General features: G+C 43.7%; 1 protein-coding gene across 2 annotated transcripts in view; it reads right to left on the reverse strand.

Annotated features, from left to right (window-relative positions):
- The window catches only part of usp6nl (USP6 N-terminal like), a 67,410-nt gene that overhangs the window by 31,738 nt on the left and 21,926 nt on the right, over window positions 1-13,746 (reverse strand). Inside the window, exon 1 of one of the 2 annotated variants that reach the window (XM_071912064.2) lies at window positions 2,534-2,674. The exons of the other annotated variant lie outside the window; for it this stretch is intronic. Within the exon in view, the coding sequence (XP_071768165.1) occupies window positions 2,534-2,588 (55 nt within the window). The 5' untranslated portion in view covers window positions 2,589-2,674. Of the gene's footprint in view, window positions 1-2,533; window positions 2,675-13,746 lie in introns of those variants that run through there. 2 annotated transcript variants of the gene reach the window in all.

Raw genomic sequence — 13,746 nt, forward strand, 5'->3', positions numbered from 1 at the left:
ATTTTGAGCGTCGCCCTGCTCTGTGACAGGTTGAAGAAATACAGCACTATCTACAGTTTGCTTTTACACTTTTATTCCCGCTTGACAAACAGCATCAGCCAGACAAAGCTGGAAACGTCTGGAGGAAACGTATGGCTGCATGAGACCAGAAGTCTCCAGACAAGACACACAATCTAGTTCAGCTGGCTACCATTAGGGTCTGTGACGCCACGTGAAAAGAAGTGTCCTGGGGTGTATTTGTTTTTGTTCCTCATTATCATTGCTGTTAAAGACCAGGACTGACAATGAACAACACGACAGGCGTAATCATAGCCTTCTCATTTCCTCTCCCCTCTCCAGCTTCCTTTTGGCTGCTGTAATGAGCCCTCTTTGTTCTTTATGATAAGGAGCCTTTGCGCGTTACAGTTGTTTGCACTCCTTCAACCTTTTTTTATGCATCTCTCGCTCTCTCGTAGTTGCTATCTGCAGAGAAAGAGGAATAATAATAATAGTGGAGAGGTTGATTGGAGAATAACTCATTTCCTGTCCTTTGTTCTTACACTCACGCTTCACTTAGTTCATCTGCTGTATTTCCTCAGCTGCAGCCTGTGCTCAGGCCCCGAGGCCACACCTGACCACCGTTCACACCACAGCACCTCCATCTCCCATTAGTGCCTATATACCCGCTAAACATGCAGAGAAAGACATCGTCAAAATGTTCTCTCCTTTTGATTCCATTTTACTGCTGTCTGAAAAGCCTGCCAAGGCCCTCTGGAGTAAAGTTAACGTCTGGAAGTCAACCCTGTGCTATTCAACCTGAAATGAATAAAATGAATTGAAACAGGTTTAAAGGTGCAGTGCGTAGCATTTTTAAACATCAATATATCATTGTCAAATTAATTGTGATATCTGTGTATAATTATGGGAAACAAGTGAGAGCATGGTCAAGATGATTGGTAGCCTCTGTCTCACGCTGGTGATGTTGTTAGTTTTTGTGCTTCTCAAAATTAAGACCAAATTTCCCATAAACCCCATTGCTTCCTGTCACAAAGAGGATGTTGGCACGTGTCCGCCCCTCCCTGACGTCAATCTGTATGTTTGTTTTGCTTTGGCTTTACTGAAGAGGATAAACATGTTGGATGTTTGTAGTGATTTTTTCCATCGGCCTTTCACTCCTTCCACCATCTGCCTTTGCCAGAAACTCTGAAAGCTTTAGCTGCGTTTGTGCTAGAAAAACAACGACCTCTTCCTGTTTTGTACCATAAAGCAATTGCAGTGTAGTGTACAGGCTGCCTCTTTACGGTGATGGTCTCATTTGTTTATGGTAATTATACTAATGTCTCAAAATTAATGTGGTAATGATTTATTGATGTTAAAATGCTACACATAGCACCTTTATTAAATAAGAAGTGACTGATGTTGTGTTGACAAACCAACTCCGTACACACACACACACACACACCAGATGATGTCACCAACAACAAGTGATGAGGTGACTGCAGACACTATACAGTATACTATTATGTGCTATTACTATGCTTCCAAAACCATCATCCGTCTCCCAGTCTATACTTAAAACGTGCTCTAACCTGAACCTGACCATGACGTGACCCCAGAATGACTCGTAGTGACAACCATAAGATAAAAAAATTCAGCCATCTTGATCAAGACTATGGTTTAAAAACAAATAATGAGCTCCCACGCACTCCGCCAACTTTCCAGTATGACCAGATGTCTCTCATCTAGCATCTAACCTGCATGAATATTGCAGCTTCATCTGGGGATGATCCTTTTTTGAATGTTACAGTAGAACAAAATCATGAACACACAAAACTCGGTGTCAGTCTAAATGCCAGTGCCAGACCACTGGTAGCACTTCCTGATGGTTGAAACAAGAACAATATAAAAACATTAAAATAACAATTCCTCTCTGTAGCAGTAGTTCAGGAACCTTGCAGTAACAAGCGGAACTTGAACAGCAGCTATATCCCTTTTCCTCAGATATACATTAAGAGAGATACAATGACAAACTAGTGATATGTCATACATAGAACTAGGGTTCGACTGAAATGGTTTTTTGAAGGCTGATACAGTGACCGATATTTTTGGATTACAGCAGCCAATAGCTGATATGTTGTGCCAAAATTCAAATTTTTTTAATTTGAGCATTTTTATGCTCAAATTACAAAATTACAAGTATTCAGTGTTTCCACCAGTATTCTTGTCCGGGTGGAAAAGCCTCTGAAACAGCATTTAGCTTAGACCATCATGGGACACTAAAACTCTCCATTGAAAGCCAGGATACGCATACTTGGAATCTGATCAAAATGTTGCAGTAGGTCTTCCCATAGACAGCCAGTTTAGTTTATCAATTCCACAATAAATATAAAAACAATCAAACTCCATCATATCAGAGGACAACACTGACTGGACCAGATCTGATTTTTAATAAAAAGCCAATATCGGCCCGATATATTTGCAACAGAAAACATACATACATTTCTAAACTAGAGAGAATAAGCAGCCTTAGCTACATTATCTGTTCATCTTTTACCTGTCTTCAAGCCGTCAAGTGGATCCTCCAAGTGAGTCAGAGCCTTAGTCCGCATTGGTGATGACCCGGTCTAACACACAAAGACACAACCTGAACTACCCCATCCCATTAGTGGACATGACCCACTGCTACATACTGAGGAGAAAAAAAAACACAAGAGAGGAATTACAAGCGAGAGACGCAAAGAGAAGTGAGATCAGAGATGTTGAGTTCGAGAGCCTCTGCGGTCACAATGCCACTGTTTGTCACTGTAGGTACGAAAGAGAGAGAGAGAGAGAGAGAGAGAGAGAGAGGAGAGTCTGTCCCACTCACAACATTCCCCACCCAAACACAACACAACAACAGGCCCTATTCAATACATCAGAGGGAAAGAGAAGGACAGAGGGAATAGCTGTTTCTATCCTGCTGTGTTTCCATCCAACTGTCTGGTGAATTTCAAGCAAACTTTGGAAATGCCGCAAAAAATAAAATGCAGATTTGGTGTGTTTACATCCGCTGGGTTGAAGCGAATAAACAGGCTGAACTTGAAAAAATGCACACGAGAAAAACGGAAAGTCTTTCAAGAATTGATTGATACGGGGCAAAGTTGTTCTAGTTTGTCCGTGTCAGCTTGTGTCATGCTTTCATCGAAAGATGAAAAGAAAGAAATGCACTTGGCAATGTTCTAATGCGCCAACTAATAGCCATACGCCCACAATGGGCAAATATACAAGGGAGTCACAGCGGGTGTGACATTTCTAGGAGGTCGTGGTGGAAAGACATTTCAAGACAGTCATTATTTAGTCAACAAATGCGTTTCCATTGGCAGTTATTGCAGAATTCTTTTAGCGATGAAAAAAATTCCCACTGCCTAAACGAATGTACAAACATTTTCGCGATGTTGAGGAAACCGTATCGAATTTTGCCTTTTTCCGTTCAGCCTTGCTAATTCAATACACTGTAATTCGCATCAAAGCGCTCAGATGGAAATCCGAGCGATGGCGAAGATGGAACAGGGGGTAAGAATGGATGTGGGGAGGAAAGAGAGGGAAGCGAGGGAAACTGAACGCAAGGGAGGAGGGGGGGAGAGCAGACGATGACAGCTTCATGATAAACAGTTTCTATTAAAACTTCATTATAAAAAATGGATGTGGTGTACCATGAAGGGTCCTATTGATGTGGCATATCTGAAGACAGTGGGGGGGAAGAGAGAGGAGGGGCGAAACGAGCAACAGGCAAAAGGGAAAAATAAAGGAAAAGAAATTCTCTCTCTCTCTTCTCTTGTCATCTCGCCTCTATCTCCTCCCTCCATCGGTACAGGAAATATCTCTGTTTGTGAGAGAGAGAGAGAGAGAGAGTTGGTAGATGGGACTTGAAGTGCCGTTTTCACTTCTGAAACTGCGGGGTCACAGCGGGGGGTGGGGGGGGTGTTACTGCTTTGAGGCACAGTCTCCATTTTCTGGGAAGACTGTCAGAGACTGGGGAGGAAGGGCAAGTCCACATCTCTATTTGGCTTCCACCGATTTGGGTTTTTGAAGGCTGATAAAAATCATTTCGGGTCAAAAATGCAGATAGCTGATATTTTGTGCTTCAGTATCTTCAAAATTCAGTGTTTCCCCCAAGAATTTGACTCTTGTCAGGGTGGAAAAGCCTCTGAAACAGCATTTAGACCATCAGGGGACACTAAAACTCTCCACTGAAACCCAAGATGATGGTATATCAGAAGGAGACAACACTGGACTGGACCACATCCGATTGTTCATAAAAGGCCAATATCGGCAAAACCAATATATCGGTCTACCACTAATCTCTGTCACACAGCCTTGAACACTATGAAGGGTATTTTGTCAGTTGTAATGTTGCAAAGCCAAGATAAGTGATTCTGGCAATGCGGTTCTCAAAATGTCTTTCACTCTCTCTCTCCCCGAGTCTCCCTCTCACTTTCTTTGTAGCTGTTGTGCAACTAAACTCCCCTAATTGTACTGTATCTGAGATGGAAGCAGGCGGTTTGGAAAGTGTGTGGGCATCTTGGCACCGACAGGCCGGATAAAAACGACCACCGAGTAGCGAAAAACACCTCCGTGCTCAACGTTGGTGTGAATAAAATAAGCGAAAACTGTTAAATCTGCAGCACACTGTACCCCTGTCGCTGTGAATCTGAAGCACACTTATTCTCGGAAACAAATGTGCCTGTCTGAACAGTAAGCGTGAGACTGCAAAAGTGCACATTGTGTATTCAGTGCTTTTTGGGTGCACGTGTATAAGCATTCAGTGGACAAAAGGCTTCGTGAGAAAACTGCATGAGACCATTCATAGTCTGCTTTGATGTGTGTCGCTACACTGCAGATTGTCCATTTTAAATCATTTAATCTTGTATTAAGTCTTAAAATCTTTTTTTCTGAAATAAGTGAAAAAGTGGGTTGAGAAAATCTTACTTGTCTTCAGTGCAAATCAACATGGTTCAAGAATTCAATTCAAGTGAATTCAGTCAAACTGGAATGGAAAAAAGTGAAATAAGATATTAGGACTCAATAGTAGATTAGGAATATACCAAGTATAGTTCAATTATAGTATAGTTCCATTTACAGGTCATATAATACAAATCACTACAAATCTTTTATTAGTAAACGGTCAGTCTTCTTACTTTGGATAATACTAGTAGCCTATTATCACTCAACATAGTGTATGCTAAAGTGTTAGTATGGAGCACCAGAGACAACGATCTACCAGGGACACATGGATGATTTTGGTGTCTATGTTCTCATCACTTAACAGGTACGTTGACCAATCTCCCCAAAACCTGGTGTACTCCTTTAAATTGGATATCTTTTTGCAGTGCCGCTACAGCACAGATCAGTGTTCCCCCACAGGCAAATATTGACCAATATCCACTTAGCAGTCAGTAGGCAAAGCAGCAGACTGGAAGATGATTATATGTGGTACTATGAATGAAAAGTTTATCTGGATCCACTTTATGAGAGATCAGAAGCTATCTAAGCTGTCTATAATAGGTTCATCCCAGGGGAGACATTATCATTAGCAGGTACTTAGAAGATGGATGAAAGACTGCAGGAGGAAGCTGCTCTGACAGTGACTTTCACAGAAAGCATGAAAGCCGATATATAGTCACTGTTCCTCACTGGTTACCAGTCCGACTTCCTCACTGGTTATGAGTCTGACGTCATCTCTCTCTCTCTGTGGCACACACACAGTACATGCACGCACATTATACTTACTGCCATTACACTGTGAGTAATGGCAGTGTATGCCTGTATGTGTGTGAAAACCAGTGCTGGGTGGTGACACCTTACAGGCATATTATTACTTTTCCCAATGAGTTGCGTGACTACTTGTCATCACCTCATCCAAATGTTACATTGAAGTTGAATCCAAAAACTATAACCAACCAATATCCCCCAAATTGTTTTAAACATAATTAGTTGTCGTCGTCTCACACTAGTTTAGATGAGAAATGGTAGAAATTAAAGTCGACTCTCTGGTTGGAAGGATTCCCACTGCCTTCATTGTAGCAAGCAAACGGATTATAGACATCAACAGTTTGCTTTCCTGATCGTTCACAGGAGCGGAAACTGACATTCCTATTTTTTTTTTTTAATGGTAAAAGAGGATGCAAATGTCAATTTTGGGGTTGTAATGGAAAAGTAATATAACAAGAAGTCTAATGAATTACTGCTTCAGGGAGTAATAAGTAATAATATGACTTTTAAAATCAATAGGATGACAACTTTCCCTTCAGGTCACTGCCATTGTATGGAGCTTTCAGATCCCCCCCCTTAATCCAATGAAACTACGATGGCAAATTCAATCTAGAGAGAACAAATTTCATCAAATGCAACTGCTTGAACAACCTGTGACAGGACTTGGCACCGCTTAAGAGTAGCTGTTAATATACCACGTCACCGGGACTCCTAGTGCCAACATCATGACCGTCACCAGTGTGTCATTAACAAGACAGGACAAGTCCAGGGCGGGTGGCACAGGAAAAAAAACCAACTGTACCCATTAGCAGCATTCATTACACAGCGGCTGAACAGACCTGAGAGCTGAAGTAGAGCATGGAGTGAGCAGAGAAAGAGAAATAGGATATAAGATTTTGTATTAATATTCAATATCTTTGACCGTTTCCAGGCCAAAAAATAACAAGGATTCATTGTTTCAGAATGTTATTCTTAGCAGATGGGAAAGCCTCTGTACCAGCATTTAGACCAGCATGGGACACTAAAACTCTCCACTGAAACCTTCTAGGGTTGGCAGCTCTTTAAGGCAGAGTGACCCAGCACAGTCTTTTTCCATGTAAACAACGTAAAGACAGTTAGACCCCAGTGACTATGTTGAATAAATGCATTACCTTCAAAGACGTTTGGAAAGTCTTCATTTTTAATGTTTACAAGGCTACAATGTTTATATCCAGATCTCAATGCAGGGGCTTGGAGAAGAAGCTCCGCCCCTTCATTTGACTGACAGTCGTTCCAGGTAACCATACCAGCTACTTCACCCATTTACTAGAACTTCCAACTCAATATAGGATTGTAACACAAGCAACATAGCTAGACTAGCTAGCAAGCTAACTTACCAGTCGAGTGAGAAGAATGCTATGAAACACTTTGTTCAACTTCACTTTATTCCGCTGATCAATAGCTTCTCCACTATTAATACCATGTCTCCTTTTATCCAGGAGTTTTCTCCACTCAACATTACGATCAGGTTTTCATTTCTTTGTTCTCCCAAACTCAGTTGTTGACAGTTCCTGCAGGTTTTACAGACTGTTTATGTAGCCGTGATCAGGGAGGAACCTGCATCATATCAGCAGAGGGCCACATGAAAGGCCAATATTGGCCCGATACATCAGTCTAACCCCAGCGAGGATGTTTGCTGGGCTACAGTGGGTCATCTGACATATAATCTAATAGACTAGAATGTGCAGGCAGCTAGCAGGCGCCAATCCATTCCACTGAATCTGACATGAGCACGGAAAACAAAGAAACACCCCGAAACCTTCAAATAAAGCAGGAAAAACAACATTTTGAGATTAAATTGTAGTTGGTTCTGCCACAAAGCCCAAGGCGAGGAATGGGAAGTGTAGCTTTGCCCTCTGGGAGGTCAGACTGGCAATTAGCCTGGCTGTTACAGTCTGGATGTCAGCAGGCAGCTTCAGCCCGCTGTGTCTGGACTTCTCTGCCTGTCCCTCCTTAACTAACCAGCGTGTGGTTTTCCCTTGAAGCTGTGGTGCGCGCACACCCACCCGATCCCCACACACACACCAACACACACACAAAAAGGCACACAGATGGTTCACAACTTAGTGTGCAAAACACAAAAACAAATCTCCTTGTTTGAAGCTCCTGGCACATCATTTGAATAATTGAGCGAGCCTCTTTCCTCTAGCTGGTACTGTGTGTTAAGATGCCACAGGAGAGAGAATAGAGAGAGAGAGAGAGAAAGAAAGAGAGACTGAGAGAGAGAGAAAGGAGAAACAGGGCTGCTGAATAATGCAGAGGGAGAGATAGTAAGCTGCCAATGGTGCTGACCAGGAGAAGACTGCGGTTTGGCAGAGCAGCAGAGGCTTGCATTAGACTAGTTATAAATCCAAACTGCCCTGCTCCTCCCCTCACTGCCAGGCCACATAACTGCTGCTGCATGCCAGGCTGAGGCTTTAACATGTGAAGGCTGGGGCCGGGGCCGGGGCCCCGGGGCCCGACAGGCTGCTGTAGCCGAGCAGAACGTGGAGATGTTTGTGGGTTTTATATAATGGGAATCAGATCAGGGAAAGTCGACTGAGTACACATGCTCCTTTCCAGTGATGTCCTGCATCACTGTTCATACAGTTACACACATTCACACTGGCAGCTGCCCAGTACAACCACAGCCTTTTACTGGTGGCTTCACTGGAGCAGTTGAGGGTTTGGTGCCTTGCTTAAAGGCACTTCAACAACAGTTTTTTGAGAGGGGACAGCATTTCTTATTCATTTTCCAATCTACATTTTCCCAGCTGGTCACAAGCCATCATAGAGTCATAACAGGTCATAAGCCCTGTCTAACGCACATGTTCACTTTACAGCTCTGTTCTATGGTAAATTTTTTAACCTATTTTTATCTTTTTATCTTGTACTTTTTATTAAATACTATTGCACTTTTTACTGGCACTTACAGCTCTGTTACGAACTACCTCACTCATTTTATCTTTTTAACTTATTATCAGTCCTTTTATTCTTATACTATAGTAGGTGTACTTATAGGTATTATTGGTATCATTTTACATTTGTTATCCTTTTGTATGAATGTAAATCATGTGTGACAAAGGACTGTATCGAATTGAATTAACAGAACCAGACCTAAATCACACACATGCACACAAACACACACACAATCCCTGCTGCTTCCTCACAGGAATCTGTGCAGCCCATACTGCTGAGCTGAGAGTGTGTGAAGTGAGTGAAAGACTGAGACTGAAATGTCATCACCCTAGAGTCTCTCTCTCTCACCATCACATTACTCACACAGTCACAGCGCTCCACCCTCATCCCTCATCACAAGACGCACACCAACAACATCTGCTAGCACCTTTCCCAATCATCACACCTCAGCACAGCGGCTTAAAGTCTGCACCGCTATGCAGCGTGTGTGTACGTTTACGTGTGTGTGTGTCCTATATCTGTTGGGAGGCCATCTCTATATCTGTCCGCATTGATCCAAGTTGAGAGCAGAAGAGCCAAAAGTGAATTCGTCCACGGGGTCGATGGACAGAGATTAAAATGGCAGCCAAATGGAAAGCGCGAATCATCCCTCGGCTCGGCGTTCTCTCTGAGAGGGGGATCGGCGGTCGATAAAGGAGCTCAAATCTCGACCGCGCTCTCTGTTTGAGTGCCTGCGCCTTTAGCACTGATTACACACACTTACCTAGCTCACAATCACTTTCGCGCACTTGTCATCAAGTCTAGTGCGCCTCCGCTGTTCACACACTGAGAGACAGACAGCAGTGATGTGATCAGGAGCACAAGACACGAGACAGTGGAAGTGTTTTCTATTAAAATACCATATGGTGCTTGCTATTTATTAGCTGTGTAGAACAGCGCCTTGAGTAGTTGCAGCTGGAGCTAGTAACCAAATGCAGAGGAAAGAGTCACATTAAAGGTGCTACGTGTAGCATTTTATCTCCATAAATCATCACCACATTAATTGTAAGACATTAGTATAATTAACGTAAACAAACAAGACCATCACTGAGAAGATTGGCAGCCTCTATACTGCATTTTACATTGCAGTCTAGTTGCTTTCTCTGATGTCAATATAGAGGTGGGTACGCAAAGGTGGGTGACTGGATTTCCCCTGTGATGTCGTTCCCGACCAATCAGAGCAAGGGAGGTAATGTGATGTTATTTGACAGTGCAGCTTCACACACATGGGTTAACGATTCTTATTAGAAAACATCAGGCTACAGTGTTCGTTACTAGGCGAAATCCAGTTAGCAAGCTCACAGAGTAGCCTGCGGTTCAAAGGGCTAAAGTTGTTATTTAGCAATAACATTAAGCTTGTCTCATGCTTTGAATTTGACACATTTTTCGCCCCTATCAAAACTGGACCTCATCCACTGCTTCAAAAAAGTTAGTTGTATCATTAACATCTCAGCACATTAACATGACAATATGCAATTTACCATTTATATATATAGAGATAGGAATATGGTTAAGATATGAAAAGATTTATATTGCCCAAACATAGATACAGCCAGACAGATCCAACTGAAGCAGATACAGACTGACAGATTCAATTTGGCTACATACTGTAAATACGGTGCAATTTGAAGCAGTATGGAGGTAATTACCACCCCATTGTTAAAATAAATTGTTATTAACATCCCAATTACTAGAGATTTTAGGAGGAGTATGCAGGAAAGCACCAATATACCTGCCCATCATCCCCCTCGTTAAATTTATGCAAATCGCCCCCTGGATATATAGAGGAGTTTTCCATTTCAAGAGCGCTAGAGCGAGAAGTCAACAAGCTGCTGGTTTTCTTCCCCCTGCGAGGGGAGAAGGCTTAGATAAACTTCTGGCTGCGTCAATAAAAGCGGCGTTTGTTTGGGAAAGCGAGACGTGGATCGAGGTGATCGCGTAGAACAAGCCGATCCAATCAGGAGTCGGGACGAGGGGGGGGGGGGGTCAGGGGTTACGGAGTGTTCCATTACCCTGGGCACCCTGCTTCATTATTCATCACTCACCAGAGAAATGCAGCGGCGGGACACACATACACACACACACACACACACACACACCTCCCACAGCAACATAGCTATTACAGTAGTGGTACCAAGGGAATGTTCCTCCCTTCCAGGCTAGTGCCATATGGGCACAGCAAGAAGTTTAACCTTATCCACAATGACATTCAATCTACAATCTAGCGTGTACTACATGAGAATAAGGATTCGACTGATAAGGAGCTGCTCTTGGTATTGGTATCAAAAGCCCTTAAGGCGGGTGAGGCAGGTTTCATTGTTTTACAGACTGACACTCCTGATGAGCAAAAAAAGGAGCAACCGTCATCATATCAGAGGCGGACGACATTGGCTGGCTAATATTCGATTTTTTAAAAAAGGCCAATTTCAGCCCCATATATCAGTCTAACTGTACTACAAAGTTCAAAAGGCTCATAACTCCTTCGGACCATCTTCATTATCTATTTGGCGACGCTGCCCTCTCCTCAGATTCAGCATTTACCCCAGAACTTTACTCTTGGCAGGGTGGCAAAGACTCAACAAAGAAACGATTTAAGCATCACAGGACACTAAAACACTCATTGAAACCCATAATATTAATAATAACAATTCATGCATACGTCTGAATCTGATCAAATTGTCACATCGGAATCAGGTTAACAGCTTCCCATAGACGACCACTGTAATAGTGATAGCATCCATCATATTGGAGGTGGATGACATTGACTGGCCAATATCCGATTTTTAAAGAGTAATTAATAGGGATGCCGCGATCGATCGGCCAGCAATCGGAATCGGCCAATATTCAGTATAAATATGAGATCGCAGAATTCCGATAATGCTTTATAGTCGCCGATTGCAAAAACGATCGATGACGCAAAACACATGAGCCATTTCTCTTCTTGAACTTCTTGAATTCATATTTCTTTAGGCTACATGTTAATTAAAAACACAAATCTTCATGGACAACCAGTAACGTCACAGTCCGTCACGCCCGCTACTTCCCCTCATTTAATTCTCTGCTTATTTAATGCATCAATTCATCGCATGCCATGTGCATTTGTTTACATAATGGTCTGCACTCTGCACCGCTGTCCGCGTTGTACTGGACGACGGTCGAGACCCTAACAGCGGAGAGGCAACTGAAAAGTCTCATTTCTCTCTCTCTTAAGAACATTCACTTATACAAAAACAAAGACTGAAACGGATATATATCTTCGGAGGGTGTCTCCATTTATTTAACTCGACTCAACAACACAGGCAAGTGGCAACAGTCTGAGTCTTGCGCTTCGGTTATCTCACTAAATCATGTTGCGCTACCTAGAACGCACATGGTTTTGTTTACATAATGATCAAGTAAATATTGAGGTAGAAAAAAAGAAAATGTGGATATTTTTTAACCAGGACTCAATTTGATGGATGAAATGTATGTAAAATGGAAACTGACCTATAATACTGCTATACCAGCTGCTATAACAAAACAAAAAAACTATCTATGGCCGATTGGTATCGGCAGATATGGCTCATAGACAATCGGCGATCGGCGTCAAAAAACGTTATCGGGGCATCCCTAATAACTAAACCCCAAACCCAAATCTGTGGTGAAGCCTGACATGGTGAAAAATAGGGTCGTGAACTGGCCATCTGCTATTGGCTGGTCTTTGGTGCCAGGTGATGTCACCACCTGTTGTACTCTATACAAGGAGACATCACCTGGCACCAAAGACCAGCCAATAGCAGATGATCAGATCACCCAACTTTTCGCCATTAGGTGTCAGGCTTCACCACAGATTTGGGTTTGGGGTTTAGTTACTCTTTAATAAAAGGCCAATACTGGCCGGATTCACCAGCGAACAGATATATCGGTCTAACCCCAGTGATAAACACAGTCGGTGACATGAGTGTAGATATAAAATGTCATTTTGGATCATTACATGAACAAATGTGACATACTGTACGTGCACACACACACACAGACCTCCGAATCTGGCCGCTGCCCTGCGTCTGGACGGGGACACCAGCTCCTTGACGATCTGTAGGACCTGCATGCTCACAGGGAGGCGGCGGGGGCGACGGGAGGTGCCACGGGGCAGGGGCAGCCCACTCTCGCCCTCTCACCCCCCACAACCTCATCCCTTCCTGGCTCCTCCTCGGGACTCATCCCCTTAATCCACACTCCCAGGGATCTTGGTATCACCATCCCAAAGGGGGTGGGGGGGTGGGGGGGTTGCAAAGAACCACGTTTCTGCCCCCCGGTCCCAGTGCTCCTTCCCAGGCGGTGCGGCACAAAACCGGCTGCCTCTCCAGGATTCTCCGGAGTTCGAGACACTGCCGCCCTCCGCTCCGGTAAAGTCCCTCTCTCTTTTTTTTCTCCCCTCTCCGTCTTTTATCTTTCCGACGCTCCTCCTCCGGTCCGTCTTAACTGTAGCTGCCAGATCTCAGCATCCACACACATGCTCACACACACTCTCCTGGTGCTCAAACGTCCTCAGATAGTCTTTGCCGGTGTTGCTGCATCAAACAGCCGGTGGCACAAGTCTCCCCTGATGGAGCGAGCACAGATGTACGGCAGCAAACACACACACACAGACACACACACACAGTCTGGTAAATGCTTGACCTGCTGCGAATGGTGACTCCAGACAAAAGTGGCTATATTCTCAACTCAACTGCTGGCACTGTAAAGTAGAGGAGGTTCGCTGGCAGCGCCGCCTCTCCGCAAACTGAGTGTGTTCTGGCGAGTGTGTGTGATGTGCCGTGGTGTGTCGCTCAGCTGGAGCACTCTCACACACTCGTCGTTCGTTTGGCGGTCGGCAGCGGAGAAGGTGAACAGAGGAGTCCCGTTCTGACAGATCTCTCCCCCCTCTTCTCTTCTTCTTTTCTGTCTTTTCTTCCTCTGTGGCTGCAGTGGCAGGATGTTGCAGGCAAACCGCCTTGGTTGTTGTGGATCAATAAGTGCACAGTTGCACAGAGATGCCTCTCACATTAGACACATCACTCA

The sequence above is a fragment of the Centroberyx gerrardi genome, chromosome 24 (genome assembly GCF_048128805.1).
Source record: "Centroberyx gerrardi isolate f3 chromosome 24, fCenGer3.hap1.cur.20231027, whole genome shotgun sequence".
Classification (NCBI taxonomy): domain Eukaryota; kingdom Metazoa; phylum Chordata; class Actinopteri; order Beryciformes; family Berycidae; genus Centroberyx; species Centroberyx gerrardi.